Source organism: Ziziphus jujuba, chromosome 8 (genome assembly GCF_031755915.1).
Source record: "Ziziphus jujuba cultivar Dongzao chromosome 8, ASM3175591v1".
NCBI lineage: Eukaryota > Viridiplantae > Streptophyta > Magnoliopsida > Rosales > Rhamnaceae > Ziziphus > Ziziphus jujuba.
This window is the reverse complement of record NC_083386.1, coordinates 25,497,298-25,517,650: the sequence shown is the minus strand read 5'-3', so window position 1 is coordinate 25,517,650 and position 20,353 is coordinate 25,497,298. Positions and strand designations below refer to the sequence as shown.

Here is a 20,353-nt window from a genome sequence, read left to right as displayed (position 1 = left end):
ATCTCTCAGGGAGGATTCAAAATTCGATACTAAAATTATATTATTACCGTGTTTAATTTATTCGCAGACTTTGGATGATTTCTTCTTCTTCTTCTTCTTCTTCTTCTTCTTCTTTTTTTTTTTTTTTTTTTTTTAAATATTTCTTCATGCCGATCCATTTTAATTCTTATGTTATAATGCTGCTATATGAATTAATTGCGAAATCTTTTGCTTTCCTAAATCTTGAGACTAAATAGATATAGAAACGTAAAAAGAATGAGAAACAAAATAAACAGAGAAAGGAAATGTATATTCTTATGGCGTCTCAATACTGTTTTACTTTTAGAAAACTTTTGCCACCCCTTAATACCTTTTGGTTTTTCTTCCACGTGGTTTTGCTTTTTTTTGCCTTCTTGCAATTTGCTAACTCAGGGAATAACTTCTTCTCCAAGTAACTTCCACTTTCTTGGTCCCCTATACCCGTTCTATAAAAACAGATTTTCTTTAATCTGCAAAAACCACAATAACATCAAACATTGTTAAGCCAGCGCGCAAGCCAATCTAATTCAGAAGCTAGGTTTTTTGCAACATATGGTGAAGCTAACGTTGGTTGGAAGGGTAGGTGATGGGCTGCCTTTAGCACAAGGACCAAGGTATGATAATGGAGAAAATGAGAGATTCCCATTTTACAAGCAACAGGGAGAGTTCATTCTCAAAGAAATCTCAAGGGGATCTTTGCCATTCCCCAAGATGACCATTCTTTTTGATCACCATTGCTTCAAGTATCCTTTTTCTTCGCTGTTTTCATCGATATCATTGCTCAAATTCATTATAATTTCACATTAATTTAAATTCCAAAAAAATTTACAAATTGTATTAAGAAAAGCAGTCCATGCTGATTGATCTAGTTGATAATAATTAACCATCATATATACATATATATATATATATATATATATAAGCAAGAAATGAAGGGTTGTTTTTTTTTTTTTCTGTTGATTTTTGCTAATGTTTTTGACATTACTAAGCTACTTGGTCGAGAATGGAATCGCTTTCATTACCTTGTGTGATTCTTCATATCCAAGAAAATTAGCCTTCCATTACCTACAAGATTTGCGAAAGGAGTTTGACAAGTTTGATTCTAGTTTGATAGCGAAAATCACAAGACCTTATAGCTTTGTCAAATTCGGTAATTAATTGGTTCTGTTAATTTCTAAGTTAATATTTATTAATAAGCACGCAGAGATTAAAATGTTTGGTGCCTTGGACCGCAGATAGCATAATTGGGAATATAAGAAAGCAATACATTGACACAAGAACACAGGCCAATCTATCAAAGCTGAATGCTAATAGGCAACAAGATTTGGATATTCCTACTCAAAACTTGGCAGAAATTTTAGCGAGGAGGAGGAATTCAGGTAAACATTTACATCTATTTTCGTTAATTTTTGTATATACTTTTCCTTCAATGCTCCATTTATGTATCATTCATGAAAACATTAATGATAGAGATGTCTGAAAGATCATCAATGAGTACTAATCAACGTGCCACCTCATCAATATGGGGCTCCCCACTCCTTGAGGTACAATATTATTTACCCATATAATATATGTTGTCAGTGAAAAATTAATTTAACATATTTTAATTAATTTCTAAAATATATATGTTACAGGTGATTGCATTGAAATGGACGCCCATTTCGATCATACTTGTGGTTGCCATCGTCTCATTATGGGCTACTATAATAATCACAGATAGCTTTGTAATTTGACCCAAATCTAAAAGATCCGTTTAAGTTGGGCTTCATATCCAGATCCAGAATATTATAACCAGATGTTGGAAAACATAATTTCTCTTTGCACTTATGCACCATGGCAAGAATACATTCGTAACGCCGTATTTCTACGACATAAAGATGTGACAAATATATATATATATATAAAGTGGGGTTTTGATATGTTGCAGTATATAAATTTATATACAATGTAATTACTTTTTTTATTTTATCATTAATATAAGAGACATATAAAGTGGGGTTTTGATGTCTTGCAGAATACACACACACACATATACATATACATATTGATGACTTGATCAGCTGTGTATCCCAGCCAAAAAACATGACTTTAATAATATCTAATGATAAACAAATTAATGAACAATTAATGTGAGACCATATCGACCAGTAATGCTTTCCGACACACACTGAAACAAATAAACAAGTAACAAGAAGTATATGAATTAATATATTTACAAATACTTTCAAAAGAAATGTATATATATATATATATATATACACACACAAATGCAAGTTGCGAGTTTTTAATCGTTGTTTTTGTTGTATTTAAACTAATTTAAATAGATATAGATAGCTAGATAAGCTAATTAATTGTTAACTTGTAAGTAGATCCCACCACTTGCACATAGAAAGTAACAGTATAATCATAAACTTTAAAGATTAATTTTTAAATCGAAAAATAAAAAAGAATAAGTTGAAATTAAGTTTTAAAATGTATGTCAAAGAGATCAAACCTTTTGTGTGCCTAACTCAGTTGATCAGTAGTTTGTCTAGCTAGCTAGCCACTCCAATTGATAGCCTCAAGAATCAGAATATAAATTATTTGATACTTTATGGTCTCAATTTAATAGTTTATAAAAGAGAGTTATAGTGTGCATATATATACATTGAACGTACACCAAATGAAGAAGATATCAACAATATAATATACACTAAAAAAACAAAATAATAATAATAATAATAATAATATTCACTTAAAATGGACAAGAAAGTTGTTGAATTCCATGTAACAATCAAGTGGTTTACCAAAACCAAGTGCTTCATATGGAAGAATAACCTCTAATTAAACTTATTCAAATCTGTACAATCACAATGAAAATACACTCCCTTTTTCTTTTTTTTCCCCAACCAATTGTAATGACCTTTATTTTATTACACTTTAAAAAGCTATTCCTTAAGAGTATAATTAGAGGTTATTCTTCCTCACTTTTTTTTTTTTTTTTTCGCACTTGGAAAATAAAAGATATATTCCCTTTGTAAATAATTTATATATACATTACATCATTTTGCATGCTGAAATGAGCACTACATACATCAACGGCAGGCACAAAATCAACAAACCCACTTCCTGAAATTTGATCTTCAAACTTAAATTGGGAATTGAAAATCTCAGCAGCCGAACCTTGGCTGAAACCATTTTGAAATTCACCACCAAATAATGTTCCTTCATTCAATAGAAAACCATGTGCTTGAATATCTTGGAAACTTGAATTTTGATAGAAGGCTTCCCTAGGAACCGCCGGCCCACTTATATTATCAGTGAAGTTTATTCCACCATTAGCATGGTCTAGTGAAAGCCACTCAGCAAATATAAGCTTGGGTGGCAAATTCGAATTTCGTTGAGGCTCTTTAGAGAAATCATACAGTTGTGGAACAGATTGATCAGTATTTGTTGGAGATTTTTCCATTTGTTCCAATGACTCATAACTCGAAATTGGAGCAGTTTCTTTTCCTGAAGATGGTGAAGCAGAATCTAAATTTTCAGAGCTTGATCTTGAATATTGAGTTTTGGTTTGAAGAACATTGTCATTTTCTTCAGCTTTAGCTACTTTCTTCTTCAAATAAGAATGCCAGTAGTTCTTTATCTCGTTGTCTGTTCTTCCTGGCAAATGCTGTGCAATTTGAGACCACCTGAAAGATTGAATATAGTTTCTAATTAAAAAATATGGTCATGATTAACCTACTACTAATTATTGTCAGATTAGTTGTTTCTATGACATTTTTTTTTTTTTTGGTCACTTTTTGTATGTTTATTTGATTAAAAATTAGAGCTATGATTGAAGCATTAATTTCTAAATTTCACTGCCACATAGTCAGACATGGGTTTGGTATCAAATACCACGAAAAGCATGCAAATTTTCTTTTTGTCTTCGTCACGAATAACTTGTCTTCACCAAAAAAAGAATAACTTTATCAACTTTCCTTCTGATTGGATATATTTGAGATAACTTATTACGATTAATTTGCTAGCGGTTTTTAATTTTATATAATAATATCATTGACCAACAAGAAGAAAGACTTTACTCCCTTCACTTTTCCTACAAATTATATATATATACACGTTCATCTAGAACTTGTATTGTAGAAAACGTGAATTATGAAATACAATATAAAATATGTAAAAACTTTTTCCTTTTTTACTTACTTGTTGCCTAACATGTGATGAAGGGTCAAAATGGTCTCCTCCTCTTGTTTGCTAAATGTTCCTCGTTTTAACCCTGGCCTTAAATAATTAATCCACCTTAGCCGGCAACTTTTACCATTCCTTTGTAAACCTGCATGTGAAAAAAATATATATATATTTAATTTAACTCACTTTAGATGAGTTGGGGGTTGAGGGGATAGACGAAAAAATGGCCAGCTAAAGAGGGTGTATGTCTTTATCAAGATGCCATTTTACTAGCTGCCAAAAATTAAATGGATAAATTAAAATATGTACGCTAAGTGAAAAAATCATTTGTTTAAACTTCTAAGCAGCCGGAAAAAAAAAAAAAAAACGAATTATTTTAAGTTAATTAATTGTCAACAAAAACAATAATTAAAAATTATACATGAAAGATGTTTCTTATATGGGACAAACATGAACTGCAACACTATGTAATGTAACACTAATCATGCCACATAATCTATAGTGGCTGTATATGGACTTAGGAATATGGTCTCTGTTATTATTATAAGTATTACTATTTGGATTAAACTAATTACTAGAGAATAAAACATTAAAAAAATAAAAACTCCTAATTATTTTGATCTATAGATTATTATTTGCTATAAAAAAGATAAATAGATAGCTAAACACACATCTTTTTAGAGGCAGCATAGATAGCTAACCATTAATATTAAACTTTCAGATTCTCTAGCTTAACACATAGCATTACAATGTAGTTGGTATCTCAATATACAAATCTGGCTTAAATTTTCTACCATTGACCGTTCTTCAAAAGCTTTAATATCCAAATTCCAATTAATTATGCAAATTGTTTCTATTATACATACTCCTTGTAATCCCCTGAATGCATTGACAAAACAGAGGAGAAACTCTTTTATTAGGTTTTCTTACCTTTAGGAATATTGTTTGAGTACTAGTAGTGGATTCCCTATGAATGTGATTTATAAATCCACCCAAATAAATGCCATTATCATATCGCAGAAAGTGAAACAGAGGCACAGAGCAATAAACCCCGTCTAATTAAAATTCAGATTAAGTCAATGAATTTCAAACGAACAAAGAATTAACGCAAAACAAAAAGCTATCCCAAGAAATGCCTTGTAAAAATGCAAATGATCAACAACAAAACAAACATAGCTATTAAATTAAGAAATGCATTTTTCTAAGAGAAATTTTTAGAGACATTAGGAAATATAAGGCTAGAGGGCGATGGTAAAACTCACCAGCGTTAATGGGGACAGAGCTCCAGCATCCATGGCCGTGTTTGAGGATGTAGTTTCTCAGCCTTTGGTCTTCGTCAGGTGACCAAAGTCCCTTCCGGTGCTTTGGCTTTGGCTTTTCCGATGACTTGCAACCCATTTGGCCACCGAAAAAAAAAATGATTCGGAGAGTTTTTATTGTTTTAAAGAGTACCAATGAATCACAGAGAGAAGAGGAGGTGACGACTGTGATGGGTTTTTTGTTGACAGAAGAAAATTGGCTAGGCAACCATATTCCGCCTCTGCTATTTAAAGCAAATGATTAATTGAACTCTTCTTATTACAGAATTTAAAAAAAAAAAAAAAAAGACTGAATTTTTTATTCTTCCTTATGAAATTATATTAAATAGAGTATGCTTTCTTTTATGCGTTAATTCTATATTTCATATGTCATTAAAGAATAATATTCAATGCTTTTAAAAAAAATGTCAAATATTAGCCAATGGTTGCTTGCAACAAATTGACTTTGAGATATAAACCTAATTCTCATAGGTTTTAACTTGTAAAAAAAAATAATGGTAGTATGTCACACCTCAGAACACCAAGAGGATGAGGAGGAGTTGGTCCCCCCCCCCCCCCCCCCTGTAGACTATAAATCCCAGCAACCAACCTTCTCTGCACCACTTCTTAACTTTAAGGATGAATTTATTTGAAAAAACAGAACGTATTTATATGTAAATTAATCTTTTTTTTTCTCTTTATATTATATATAAGGATGAAAAAAAAAAAAACAGATATTCACAGTTTATAATCATCAACCAAGATAATATCTAAATTGTTTCATAATAATAATAAACGTGTCAAATACATGTCTATGATAATTAGATGTGGTATTTAGATCTTTATAAAAAGATATTTTTGTAATTAAATTTTTAAAGGACCTTCTAATTATTGGTACTATATGATAATTACAACAAATTTGGCTTGACTGGGTTTTTCTCAACATGCAGTATGCACTTTTGTTTTTTCGGTTGAAGCTAAAGTTTAAATATTCAACAACCTTCATCTCCATAATATTTTAGTGCCAAATAAAAAATAAAAATAAAATTAAAAAAAAAACTGTAGCATACATATAGTTAAATTGTTTTTAGAGATCAAAGTGAAACCGAATAGCAATAGGGTGACGATGGAACATAGCTCATCTCGTTTATTTCATCAGCCTCCTACTAAACAACCTAGAGAATCTCCAAATATTGTCACCCAAAAAATGCCACACCGGAACAGAGTTGACCCTTTAAAGTCAGTATTAGAACAAGTTCTTTTCAAGACAATCCCTAATCTCATATATATATATATATATATATTAAAAGAAAAAATAAAAAGAAAAAGGACGCTGATGATAGAGCTATATATATATATTTATATAAGTGATGTGGTGTTAATTAATTTCATCTATATATAATCTGATAGTTTAGGTCATCAATATATGAGAATGGTACTGAATTTTAACGAGCCACAAAACACATACAAAGAAATTAATTAGTTTTCAGAAGCTCTAGCCGGTACGAAAAGCCAAAAGGCGGGCTAGGGGATTATTCTTTTTACTTTTTACTTTTTTCTTCTTCTTTTTTAAAGACACTGTGATATCAAAGTCGTCACTGTTGCCTGTTGGTACTATTCAATTTGATTACAAATTATAATTGCAGAGAAAACTGTGCGAGGAAGGAATTAAACTAATAATTTATGCTACCGACAAGTTGGGTTTTTCAAACAATAATAGACTAAACGATCATTTTGATTAGGATTAGTTTTGATAATACTGGAAAATTCAAACGCTATTAAGAACATGATTTGTAAATCTTGATTAGCAAATAGGATTTGGAGACGTGGAATAGAACGACAGGCTCAAGTGGGACATATTAAAGGATTTGGAATAGTAATCCAACGCATACCTTGTGGTCTATTTTTGAAATTTATAATTGGGGAAAATAATATATACTTTTTGTCTTTGAATGGGATCGATAAGAGAATATCAATGCCTTTGATGATATGTAGGACAGGCAATTATTCCTCAATCATTATTGAGAATTGGCCGGTTCAAATTTATTGATCAAACAGCGAAAAACATGGAATTAACTATTCTTTTTATAACCCACATAAGCTGTTTGACAGATCGTATTTTTTCACTTAATTATTGCTATGAGCAATGGTTTTTTTTTTTTTTTTTAAATTTTTCTTTTTTATGTATAAAAGATAAATATATTGCGCGTGCCTTTTCACATGGTACTGTATTCATACTTGTACAATTTTTGTAATAGTTTCTCCCTTTTATATCCGAAGAATTTCTTCCCTCGCTAATTTTTTATTATCTAACCAAAGTTCCCCTAAAAAATTAATTGTTTAGCCAAAAATATAAAGATAACTTAATTTTCAGATAATGTAAATATTATGTACACTTTTTTTTCCCCCCTTTTACGTGACTTTTCAGACTATACGTTTTTTTGATAAATCTTTGCCGATTATACTTGCCAAATTGAAAATGTAAGGGGATTGATTTAATTTCCTCTCTCTCTCTCTCTCTCTTTTGTTTTTCAATTTTTGGTCGGTTCAAGTTTAATTATTTTATATATGCGTGAGAGAATCTGCACTTTAGTAAGTTTACTCCTTTCCTTTAAATTGCTATGAAGAAAACAAACTACATAATAATTAATCAAATTACAAATTTGTCTATAAATTGGGAAATTACATATCCATTGGTTTTCTCCCTAAATCTCTATAGACTTATAATTAAAAATAAAAAAATAAAAAAATCTATAGGCCATTTGGGATATAATGATTTCACTCCTGACATCTTTTATATTGCGTCATTACCGTCTTTTTGTTTCAGTTTGAAACTTCGCATTTACTCTTCTTTTTTTTTTCCAAATAAAACTTTTCGTTTACCTTACTTATGATTTTAATAGGTTTTCGAAATTAATTACATTATAGAATTCCTGTTTTGAACCCATTGAAATGGAAGTTAAAGAAAGTTACTCTGCATTTGAACCCTATCAGAACGAAAGAAAAGATACTTTATATAAGCAATCTATTTACTACGTGGATAAGCTAATGGTCATTGGGCTGTATAGATTGGTATAGAATTCTTATCATAGTGTCTGATTATATGTCTATCTGTATTTTTAGTGTGCTGTACATTTATTGTTTGATGAATTTGATGGCGTAAGGGCTTATCCCGTGTGCCAGTGCTCAGCTGCTGACTTGTATTAATTTTCTCAACATCAATATCCAAAAAAAAAAAAACGAAGAAAGAAAAAACATATTTTTAATTCTGCTCAAATCCTTAATTTCAATTTCATAGTAAATTTCAATTTACATTTATTTCTCAAAATCCAATTAATTTTCAAATTAACTAACAGGAAATTAACAGTTTTGGTACACACTTTTTCACTTTTGTTAAAAGGACAAAAAAGAAATCAATAGAGGCATAAAATTACCAAGAAAGGATTTTCAGACTTCTCTCATTAACTTTCCCTTAGTCACAATTTAGAGATTGAACTAATATAAAATAAATGTAAATTTAAGTGTTTATTATAACCTTAGATTTTTATCTTCTCTTCTATTTTCTTTTCATTTCTTTTTATTTTTATTTTAGTTTTCAGATTAATTAAGGTTTTTAAATAAAATGGGCATGAAAAAATTTTTCAAATAATTGTGACTTTCAAACAATTATGTTTGATAACTTAACAAGTATATGTATATATATATATATATATATATACATATAAGATTTTAGAAACAATAACTTGACAAGTCAAGCCAAAGTGAAAGGGTTTAATAGTTTTGTAGTTGAGATTAGCTTCATCGTATAGAATATTCATAGTACATCATTATCACTACAGTTATACATATGAATTTTTGTAATACTTAATTTACAAACATTTATAAATGTAGGATCGAAACTGGCTAGCTTGTGGATAGAATATATATATATATATATATGGAGAGAGAGAGAGAGAGAGAGAGAGAGAGAGAGAGAGAGAGAGAGAGAGAGAATGTTATTGTAAATCTTTATAAGAAATCTACGCTACATACTCTAATTCCAATATTTAAGCTCGATGAAAACAAAATGATAATGCTAAACAAACGCACACATGAATTGAAAGTACAAAATATTTTAACAAACCAGAACATCATTGCATTTCACATAGCTACGTAGAATAGGGTGTTGAAAATTAAGACGATTGGACGGAACTCTTTTGATGAAGTTTAAATATTGGTTTATTACATATGAACCAAAACAAAAACAATTAAACATATAATAATATAATTTATTAACATAAAATAATGTGAGATGTCTTCAAACAACTACGTAATTCTAAGACCAAGTAATTATTTAAGTTTATTATATATTTAAATTTAACTTTATCCATCTAAGTTTATTGTACACCTAATTTAACTTTATCCATCACTTACTCTATGTACTTCTAATATGATAGGAAACTAATTAATTCTATTACAATCATTAGCTCAGGAAAATATATTTGCCATGATTCATCCCTGTTTAGCATCATTAGATTGAAACCCAATTCATTTTCTTTTCTTTTGCCACAGTTTGTCTCCATTCAACTTTTACGAAAGCTTGACTAAGGATGTTAGAATTTATATAAAAACATGGATATTAAATTAATATTCTGGTGATGATATCATATTAATTCTACGTAGATTTATTTATTTTCTCTCCAAATTCAAGGCTTTCAAGTGAAAGAGGCTGGAAGCTCACCATCAACTTTTCCTTGATAGCAATACTTGTATAAATAATATATCCTTTGAGAAAGTTAGAAAGAGAGAAATCACTTAGTTCGTAAGAGTAAAAACTTTACTTCGTAAGCAAAAACGAAGAATTATTCAAAAATAATAATAATCATAAAAAAAAAAAAAATGACAACCAATTAGGATTCAGGAGGCGACAACTTCGTTATACATATCCAGAGGAAAATGACTTGCATCTGATTGGAAAAGCTATTGTTAAAAAATTTATAAATAAAAAATTTATATTTAATCAATACATAGATATTTCAAGATATTATTGCCAATACTAAATATATTTATGATAATTATTCTAGCTTGATTTTCATAATTTATTACTCATCACTTATTTCCATCACCTCCTGTGCAGGTAGGAACAAAAGAAGGTTCCTATGCCAGCCACCATTTCTTAATCCCACAATCATAATTACTTCTTAAACAAAGATTTCCCTATTTAAAACTTTCTGTGAGATTCTGCAAAAGATCCTTAATTTTATGCATGTGGTACAAACACATATATTTATATATATAGCATTAATAACGTGTTCTCTTATGCTTGGTTATTCCATTAACTCCTTTCTTTGAGTTTGATGCTAAAATTACCAATTATATATATTAATCAAACTTCTAGCTTCAGAAGAGAAAATATAAAATTTCGAACCCAAATAACGTGAAAATCAAAATATATATTATTTTTTAATTAGATAAGTAATTTTATTTTATTGTTAGTTTTTTAGAATCCAGTATCTAATTATATTGCTCTTCCTTAATATGCACTTCCATTATGTAGACTAGTATTTTAGAAAGGAAACTGTGATTCCCGTAAAAGTCAAATTTAACATTTATCTATTGAGAATGTTTTTCTTGACGCCAGTAAACCTAACTTTGGGTTATATTTTAAAAAAATAATAAATAAATCTAACTTTGGGTTTGCTTAGGAATCATGCTTATTAATTTTGGTAACCATCAAGATCATTGTTAACATGACAATTGTAATAGACATTTGAAAACATTTAATTATACATAAATTTCTTATTCTAAAACTCTAATTTAGAAAAGTAAACAATTTTAACAGCTAATTGCTTAAATCTTAAAATAATATATAGATCCGTTAATGATTTGTTATTTTTCTTCAATTAAAGATATTCTAACAACCATCTATATCCTAGTCTAGCACTTACTTTTTTATAAAATAAAATAAATTAGATTATTTAAAAAAAAAAAAAATCATCCCAAAGTTTACAGGGATACACCAACTCCCTGAAAATAATTAAATATCTTAGTCACTTGTCGAGACACGCGAATAAATAAAGAAAGCCATGATGAATTCTATTGGAGATATAGTTTTATATAGCACCAGAGGGGGGAAGGAAAAGGAATATTGGTTATACATATCTAAAATTGTTCTGATCCTTTAATTAAAATTTGGTCTTTATAAAGCAAATTTTTGACTGCATCAAATTTTTTGGTTGATTTTTTAGCATGCAGTGGCTAAATAGGAGTAGGTGTATATGTTGAAGGTTTCTATGGTTGTGATTCCCTACAGCGGAGAGTTATTTTGTTAACATCGTTTTGAGAGAGTAAAATTATGAATTATATAGTGCAAAGAATTAAGATGGAAAATAAGAATCCGCTTGCTAAAAACACACAAATTGGCAATGCATACATATTGACTCCATTAATAAACAAGTGGAAGACTTGTGTATTTCTGTAGGAAGTAGCTAGCCCCATAACAAGTTGTCTATATATAAGCTTTGCATCGCAGCTGACTCAATTAATATTCAGTTACTAATAATGCATTGCAATATTTTCTGAAAAGGACGTTAAAGAAATATATATATATATCGTACATGAAATTAGTTGGAGGTTGACATCCAAATTGATCAAGAGCAACCATATATTAGAGCTAGTCTAACTTACAGAAGCAGAGACTTAAGGGAAGATTGCGAAAGAATGAAATAATAGGCTGAGAATCTGGTAGATTAGTTAGCAAGCTGATAGAAACAAGTAATGTTTCTAATATTCGTATGGGGCTGCAACGAGAATTACTATGTATAAAATACTATATATTTGTCTAAGATTTCTTTATTGGAGAAAAATTACTGTATATAATATGTTGGAAATATTGATATAACAAGCTATCAAAGTTATCAGTTACGTAACTAAATTTTTAATTTTAAATTATTAATTAGAATGATATCTTTGACATTTAACATATCAAAACATATTCACCATTATATTTGTAAATATGTTTCCAAACAACCATAACTCAAATATATATATATATATATATATGCAAAATTCTCTAGTTAGAGGGATTCTTATAAGACAAGTGCTAAGTGTTGCCAATATCTTATTTAGGATTTTATAATTGAATTTAAATATTAATTATCATTTTATTCAATAAGTAAACAATTTCTACATAAGCAATTCTTATTTAACTTAATCAGGAATTCTTTGATAGAAAACTTACCTTTTATATATAAAGTTAAATTCAAATAAAGCTTTTAATATAAGGACTAACATTAGATCTTTCTTTGTTAGCTTTTGGATTGCAACCAAAACTGAAATTTAAAATTATATTTATTAATTACCGAATTCTGATAGAGTTCACTTTCCCTCAATAAGGTTTTTAGTATGTCACTAAACTCATATTTAATCATTTTTTTTAATTTTCAATCCTAACTTTTGATGTAATCCAATGATCATTAAAGATAAAAGTTAGTTTAATAAAATAAGGTATATCTTATATGAGATTGATTGTATTTATATATACATATGGTTTTGCCACAAAGAGAACAAGTTTTCCTCTATAAGATGAAAAACCTAATATTGAACATCATTCTAGAAGGGCTAATTTTGCGTAAGAGTGAACAAGTATATTATGTAGGCATATTACTTGATAGAGTGTACACCTTGATACAAAGTTAGCATTTTTAAAATGATATTTAACATGAGATTCTCACGTTAAATAGTAGATTTGGTTTCTTTATAGCAAAATTGTATGTATATGTATATATATATATATATATAATTTTTTTTTATATGTATAACAATACAAAAAGGACATATGTTGTTCCAAACAAATTCTTAATTCATCACCCTAGCTAAGAGAATACACACACACATACACATATATAATTAGATTCATATTAGAATGATTTAATAATTTTAATATCAAGTCATTATTTATTAACCATTAAATTATACTAAAGATTAGGATTTAAAATTTAAAAATAATCAAATTTGAATTTAATAAAATATTAAAAAAATTAAAATTCTATTTAGAAAAAAATTAATCATGTGTGATATAATAATTAATAAATATAATTTTAAATTTTAAACTTTTAATTTGATTTAAGAATTAAATGAGAAAGTTCTAACATTAATATCAAATATGATATTAAAAATTTGCTTTGAACCTGATTATATATATATATATATATTTTGAGTGTTTTTGGATGATTGATACTTGATCTCAGTTAAAAATCATGAACACCATTCGTATTTCCTTTGTTAATGTATATATTTATATACAATTGCCAGACTACAAGGTATTATTATTTGAGAACCATCTTCAGCTTCGAATTATAATTAGTTCTGTTGATTAGTATTTTTTTGGATAGAGTTCTGTTAATTGTAAGTTTTTTTTTTTTTTTTCACTCTGTTTTGTAAGATAATTAACAAATAAGCCAGATAGCTCATCGTCTAATAATTACATAGCTAAGCAAGACATCAGCTTTAAATAGCTAATATACTGCATTAATATATATTAGTTGGAATAGCTCTTGTTGAAAGAAGAAAAAACCTATTAATAATTTAATCCTTCGACAGAGATTAAATACATATTTTATTATATATAGAAATAATCTGTGATCAAAGACCTAAAATTATTTCTCTCTTTCACACGGGCACACACACGCAGAGACACAATTTTCTTTTGCTTTTCTACAAATCAAATCAAATCGAAATTTAAAAGAAGTTTTTTCGACTTAGCTTATTTTTTGAAACAAATTTTCTAATGCATAAGTCCTTTCTTCTAAATATATATATATGGAAAAAAAAAATTTATTGGAAACTTCTTTAGAGTATGCAACGAGAAAAAGAAATCTGTATGCGTGTGTGTGTGTAGTTGGTGTACCTTCCTGATGGAGACCTTTTGAATTCTGACATACATGGCTTCCAGATTGAATGTATCACGAAGACAATATAAACACTTTAATTAAAAGTTGATTACGCAAAAATATTCGATTCCGAGGCATAACAAGAAGGCTTTTGAGAGAAAACTAAAGTCTCTGCCAATGTGGACATGCAATGTGTTGGAAATCAATTCGACTCGAGGGTCTTGACTGGGGACCTACCCAACTATGTTTTCTAACACTAAATTCATTCGTTGACCATTTTAGCCAATGACCGTTTTGATACAACATTTTGGGACATAAATTGTGACGCATGAAATGCACGGCAACATTATTTACTCCAATTATTTTACTAGAAGACGCAATTAATAAAAATAAAAAAATGTATTATATTTTTGGTTTTTTTTTTTTTTTTTTGATAAAGGTATTATATTTTTGTATTAAATTTGTTTTTACCTTGTAATTTAGTAACAATTGAGCTACAGCAAATAATAATAGGAAATATGCTCATGAGGTACCACTGTTTGGTTATCTGCCAGGAAAAAGGAGCAAGATTACCGTAAAAAGAAGAATATCAACTGTTTTAAACTGCATCTTAGAACCAAAAACAGAAAATTAGTTTATGAATAATATCATATGGGTTATTCCTTAGAGCTAAAAATCTCAAATCTATTGCCCAAATGCACATTCAAACAGTTGAAACAAATCCATGCCCAACTCATTACAGCCACCCTGTATCAAAATATCCAACTTCTTTCTAAATTTCTTCGTCGCAGCACCGAGTTTGGGAATATGGAATATCCAAGTCTCATATTTTCTCAATTTGCTGATAAAGAAGAAATCATGCTTTGCAATGCCATGATTAGAGGTTTTGCACTTAAACGTAGCTTCGTAAAATGCATCTCACTGTACGATGAAATGCCTCTGAGAGGCCTTAAACCCCATAATTTTACCTACCCATTCGTGATAACCTCATGCTCTGAAATGGGTTGGTTCAGAAAAGGGAAACAAGTCCATTGCAATATTGTAGAGACTGGGTTTGAGGCGAGTTGGTCGGTTGCGAACGCACTTTTCATTATGTACATTAAAATGTTGGATTCTTGTTACCCGGAATCGATGAATAAAAGGAATTTGTATGATGCTCAGAAAATTTTTGAGGATTTGTGCCCCAAACCTATGGAAGCGTGGAACCGGTTGATTTCCGGTTATGTAAGCATTTGTGCTGTTGAGAGTGCAAGACGCTTGTTTGATGAAATGCCTGAAAGAGACGTTGTTTCTTGGAATTCCATGATTTCAGGTTATATCAAAGTAAAGAAAATAGACAATGCGAGAGATTTGTTTGAGCGAATGCCAGAGAAAGATGTTGTCTCTTGGACTCTGATGATTGGGCTGTATGCCAATGTGGGGGACCTTGTAACAGCAAGAAGGTTTTTTGAGCAAATGCCATGCAAGAACGTCGTTTCTTGGAATTCTATGATTTCAAGTTACACCCATCATGGACAATTTGAAGAAGCATTGGATCTATATCTGCAAATGCAAGTAGAAGACGTAATTCCAGATGCACATACATTTGTTTCTGTTCTATCCGCTTGTTCTCAACTTGGTGCTCTAGAGTTTGGTAAATCTATACACTACATGATCAAAGATTGGTCTCAGTTGGGAATAATTTTGAGGACTGCCCTAATAGATATGTATGCCAAATGTGGAGATATTAACAGAGCTTTTTCGCTGTTTATCAAGGTAAGAATGAAGGATGTATTTTGTTGGAACGTTATGATAAGATCACTAGCTATCCATGGACGGACAGAAGATGCCATCAAAATATACTCCCTGATGCAAAAAGTGGGACTCAAACCGAATGACTTCACCTTTACTGCTGCTCTCTTTGCCTGTAGCCACAGAGGTTTGGTAGATGAAGGTCGAAGAATATTCTACGATATGGAGAAAGAATTTGGCGTTAACCCAAAGGTTGAGCATTATAGTTGTATAATTGATTTATTCAGCCGAAATGGCCAGCTAGAGGAAGCGTTGGGTGTAGTAAAGGAGATGCCTTTCAAACCTGATATTGCTATTTGGGGTGCTTTGCTTGGAGGCTGCAGTGTAAGAAGCAACTTCAAGTTGGCAGAGGAGGTCATAGATAAGGCAACTAAGTTACAAGCAAATGAATCAGGAGTTCATGTCCTGCTGTCTAATATGCATGCATCTCTAGGGCAATGGACAGAGGCTCAAAGTGCAAGAGAGAAGATGGAAGAGGAGAAAATTTTGAAGAAAGCAGCGCGTAGCAGCGTTATTTATTAGAAAGTGTACCACCCCTCCTATGTGTAAGGAATCTTATAACGATCGAATACTTACAAAAAAGTCCTAAACATTTTGAGATCAGCATTTGTAATGGTCTGCTCATTGTTTAATAAATTACTTTAGGCTTAATAACAACATTATAGTTCGTATTAGAAATATCAAAGTTATTGATACCATGCATAACGGCTTTATCCATATGAAACCAATCAATAGGTGCCAAAGCAACTAAAATGAACCAAAAGAAGTGGTATGCAGCCTGATACATGTTGGATTATACTAAAACGAACCAAAAGAAGTGGTAAGCAGCCTGATACATGTTAGACATATATCCCCTAGCTATATTCTCGATAAATTATAAAACTGAAGCATTACCAGTCTGCCAAAAAGTTATCAAGCAGATGCCAAAACAGCATTGAAAACTCCAAATTCCCAATACTATAAGAGAAGAATCAAACATGCTTCTTTTCTTGCTAATAAACAGTGAAATTGTAAAATATAAGATTAATGACACCCAGAACTTGCACAGCACAAGTTTGGTTGAACATGATTTGAAAAATAACACAATGACACTACAATAGTCCCTACTGATCATAAATAGATGAACAGGATGTCTACGCTTCACTCATCTGCATAATTGAAGAATCCTCGAATAAATCCCAACCTAAAGTTAAAGTTACAAAATAAAGTCCATGTGTGAGCTCCAGCATTCCATGAAATACTACTGAGGAATGAAACTCATTAAACTGAGTAGTGCTGTCAGCATAGCTTCTGAAGGCATGCTAATTCAGGTAGCGATCATGTTGAATTGAAATCTGGAAAGCTGCTGGGGAATGGTGGATATAACCGGCCCATATCTCTGAAAGGAAGTAAGCCACATGACTTATTAGAAAAATACCAGTAGGGATACAAGAAGTAATTTTTCAACCAAAAAGCAAAATGACAAACCGACAAGAAAAAGAAAGGTCATTTCTCCAATCCAATGGACTACAATATTAGAACACGAAAGTATTGGAAATCTTAAAATATCATGAAAATCCTATAATGGTTAATATAAAAATTTATTCTGATTGAAGAGCCGCATAAGTAAACCCTTGATGGTTACTCATACTGCATTTAAACAGTTTTCCTAAAGAAGAGTTTCTCATCAACTTTACCACTACAAACAAAATAAACCAAGTTAATTATAAAAGATATTGGAGATCTATAATATCACCATACCTGAACATTATCATAGAGTTCAAACAATGGTACAGCAAGAAGTTTCAAATTTTTTGGCACTGCAAAGTATTCCCTTTCAGATAAATGAACAAGAAAAAGCTTCTTACATTCCTGCATAATATGGGAAAAGAAAAACTTTATAAACTCAGAACCAGAAGAAGGGAATGCAAGAATCATATATGACACAAGATACAAACAGCATGAAAGTATTCCATGCAGTCTTCAGATGGCACTTACCTTGGGTTTTGTAATGTGGGGAGGGCAATATGGATACATTATCGTTTCAAAGTTTGGTCTCCACCAGATTGCCACACATTCACCTATCTGTCAAGGACATCAACAAGATCACACAACAAATTAACAAAACAAAAATTTTAAGTATCTACACCAGGCTAGTATTATAGCGATAGGACAGTCTCTGAAAATAATTTCTTCTGAGTGGAAGAGGTGTGCTTTTTTTTTTTGGACAAAAGGAAGATGTGCTAGAAAAATGGAAAAATGCAGTTTAACTCAACACATTAGCTTGCACATAAAACCATGGGAAAACATATTGTAAAGGCTTAAGTGTCTTGTAATTGCTTTCTCAGCTTATATGGATCTTTTTCATGTTTCAATACCATTTTCCTTTCTTCCCTGGTCACTCAAGTCATATTTATCAGTCTCCTGTTGCCCACACAAGTTTAACATTTCTCACTAATCTCTATTGTCTAATCGTACATACAGACTAAAACAAGTAACAGTACCTGCCAATCTGGCACAAGAGCAGGTGAGTTAGCACCAAGCTTGCTGGTCAGCTTTCTTTTCAAGCCCTCAATTTCTGAAGCACATAGAGACCCCCATAAAAAGGAAAGAAGAAAAAAGAATCACCTTTTTTACAATTAGAATGAAGAAAAACTCATAAACCTGATAATGAAAGAAAGATAAGTCATACCATTCTCGCCTGGCTTCAAACGCCCACCAGGAAGTTTGCAAAATGTGTTTCCAATTTGCAGAAGAAGTATATGGGGATGATTATGTTCTTGTACCTGAAAGGTTAATACATATGTTGATATTAGATTAAGAAGGAAAAAATGTTCTAAATATGTCCTTAGAAACGTTTGTTCTTCCATAAACTGTGTCTATACATGCAATTAAGAATACATGGACCGCACCATATTTTGAGATCCAGATGGAAGACACTTAAATTATGATCTATTCAAATGCCCAAATGAAAGCCAATTGCCAATATAAAATATATATCTATATCTATCTATCTATCTATCTATCTATCTATATATATATATATATGGAGCCTTTTAATGAGAACAACAGGATCAAAGAAATTACATATGAGATTCTACATGATTCCCCAAATAACAAAATTGGCCATTGTAAACAGCTGCTGTTAGTGAAAAAGAATCCTCATTTTGTTAAACCACAAGACACCCAATTGAAAAAGCACCCTTACTGTTCTGGTGTTCATACAAAATCAAGTTCCAAATTCAGCAAAATGGTCCACGATTTGGATGAGTTAAAATAGCTAGTATTACACAGAAAATTTAAGTACATACCAGCAAAATTGCTTCTACACTCGTCCTCATTCCCTCTTTCATATAGCTGCCCAAATTCAGAATCAAAATAATCAAAAAAAAAAAAACAAATCACATACCAGAGCCTTTAACACATCAAACTGAATAAATTTTCAAAATAGGGCATTAAAAAAAAAATAAAGAAAGAAAGAAAGAAAATTGTCGAGCTGCCCAACACGAACAATATTTTCTAGGGTTTCAAACAATTTTCCAGAAAACACTAATAAAAAATTAGAGTTAAAAATAAAATTTAAAATTTAAAAAAACAAAAAAAGGAGCATACTTGACTTTCATACGAGCAAGACGATCAGCTACAGAAGTGTCTTTCTCCATCTTGGGCTCTTTGGTCCCGAAGGTGTAGCTCGACAGTGGGTACGTGTTCACCACCGGCGACGTCACCATCTTCTTTTTTTCTCTTTCTCTCTCTAAAAATCGATTTATGCTGCTTCTCTCTCCTCCTCCTCCGGGAATGTTCGACGGGACCACGAGAGCGAGGCCAACTGATTCTCACCGGGAAAGATTCATACTTTGAACCCACAAACCTCCCAGCCCGAGTCCCGCTTTTGAGACTTATATATTGTGGCACTGTTTAGCACTATTCATAGCTACGTCCATGACCGTTGGATTGATTGGGGTCCATGATTTGCTTTATGCTGTTCCGACGATGATTTTTATTTACATCTTTGACCGTCATGGTCCAACAAGGGGTTTTTTTTTTTTTTTTTTAAATTATTTTTTTCTAAGGTCGTTTAATTCCCTCATCCACTAATCAAGTGTGATAATTATACAATTTTTCCAATTAATTAATTACTAATTTTGATAAAGGTTAAGGAGATTAATTTTAGTTGAGCTGGAAGGGGTATTTTAACTTTAATTTGCCGATAAGTTATTGGGACAA

At 30.6% G+C, this 20,353-nt stretch overlaps 4 protein-coding genes across 4 annotated transcripts; 2 read left to right on the top strand and 2 right to left on the bottom strand.

The window, feature by feature from the left end:
• Nucleotides 1-519: 519 nt before the first annotated feature.
• LOC107414488 (25.3 kDa vesicle transport protein SEC22-1) lies at nucleotides 520-1,965 on the top strand. Its single transcript, XM_060820024.1, has 4 exons — nucleotides 520-1,168; nucleotides 1,254-1,397; nucleotides 1,489-1,562; nucleotides 1,653-1,965. Exons 1-4 carry the CDS (start codon nucleotides 988-990, stop codon nucleotides 1,749-1,751), a joined length of 498 nt encoding a protein of 165 aa, XP_060676007.1. The 5' UTR covers nucleotides 520-987; the 3' UTR covers nucleotides 1,752-1,965.
• Nucleotides 1,966-2,887: 922 nt separating this feature from the next.
• On the bottom strand, nucleotides 2,888-5,774 carry LOC107414486 (MYB-like transcription factor EOBI). Its single transcript, XM_016022613.4, has 3 exons — nucleotides 5,451-5,774; nucleotides 4,204-4,333; nucleotides 2,888-3,689 (listed from the first exon to the last, which is right to left on the bottom strand). The coding sequence occupies exons 1-3, from the start codon at nucleotides 5,584-5,586 to the stop codon at nucleotides 3,044-3,046; spliced, it is 912 nt and encodes a 303-aa protein (XP_015878099.2). The 5' UTR covers nucleotides 5,587-5,774; the 3' UTR covers nucleotides 2,888-3,043.
• A 9,389-nt stretch (nucleotides 5,775-15,163) lies between these two features.
• Nucleotides 15,164-16,669, top strand: LOC107414485 (pentatricopeptide repeat-containing protein At3g29230-like). Its single transcript, XM_016022612.4, has one exon. The coding sequence runs from the start codon at nucleotides 15,164-15,166 to the stop codon at nucleotides 16,667-16,669; it is 1,506 nt and encodes a 501-aa protein (XP_015878098.3).
• A 412-nt stretch (nucleotides 16,670-17,081) lies between these two features.
• Nucleotides 17,082-20,020, bottom strand: LOC107414481 (pre-mRNA cleavage factor Im 25 kDa subunit 2). Its single transcript, XM_016022608.4, has 7 exons — nucleotides 19,739-20,020; nucleotides 19,438-19,483; nucleotides 18,819-18,912; nucleotides 18,631-18,704; nucleotides 18,125-18,211; nucleotides 17,888-17,998; nucleotides 17,082-17,525 (listed from the first exon to the last, which is right to left on the bottom strand). Exons 1-7 carry the CDS (start codon nucleotides 19,855-19,857, stop codon nucleotides 17,454-17,456), a joined length of 603 nt encoding a protein of 200 aa, XP_015878094.1. The 5' UTR covers nucleotides 19,858-20,020; the 3' UTR covers nucleotides 17,082-17,453.
• Nucleotides 20,021-20,353: the final 333 nt, after the last annotated feature.

Bases quoted from the DNA above. Each gene is read 5' to 3' on its own strand.
- LOC107414481 (XM_016022608.4), bottom strand. From the start codon at position 19,857: ATGGTGACGTCGCCGGTGGTGAACACGTACCCACTGTCGAGCTACACC. The intron at 18,212-18,630 runs GTACTGTTACTT...TGTCCTTGACAG, and splicing joins CTCTTGTGCCAGATTGGCAG to ATAGGTGAATGTGTGGCAAT. The intron at 17,526-17,887 runs GTATGGTGATAT...ACTTCCTTTCAG, and splicing joins AACTCTATGATAATGTTCAG to AGATATGGGCCGGTTATATC.
- LOC107414485 (XM_016022612.4), top strand. From the start codon at position 15,164: ATGGAATATCCAAGTCTCATATTTTCTCAATTTGCTGATAAAGAAGAA.
- LOC107414486 (XM_016022613.4), bottom strand. From the start codon at position 5,586: ATGGGTTGCAAGTCATCGGAAAAGCCAAAGCCAAAGCACCGGAAGGGA. The intron at 4,334-5,450 runs GTGAGTTTTACC...TTTCACATGCAG, and splicing joins CTCTGTCCCCATTAACGCTG to GTTTACAAAGGAATGGTAAA. The intron at 3,690-4,203 runs GTAAGTAAAAAA...TCAATCTTTCAG, and splicing joins CATCACATGTTAGGCAACAA to GTGGTCTCAAATTGCACAGC.
- LOC107414488 (XM_060820024.1), top strand. From the start codon at position 988: ATGTTTTTGACATTACTAAGCTACTTGGTCGAGAATGGAATCGCTTTC. The intron at 1,169-1,253 runs GTAATTAATTGG...CTTGGACCGCAG, and splicing joins TTATAGCTTTGTCAAATTCG to ATAGCATAATTGGGAATATA. The intron at 1,398-1,488 runs GTAAACATTTAC...CATTAATGATAG, and splicing joins AGCGAGGAGGAGGAATTCAG to AGATGTCTGAAAGATCATCA.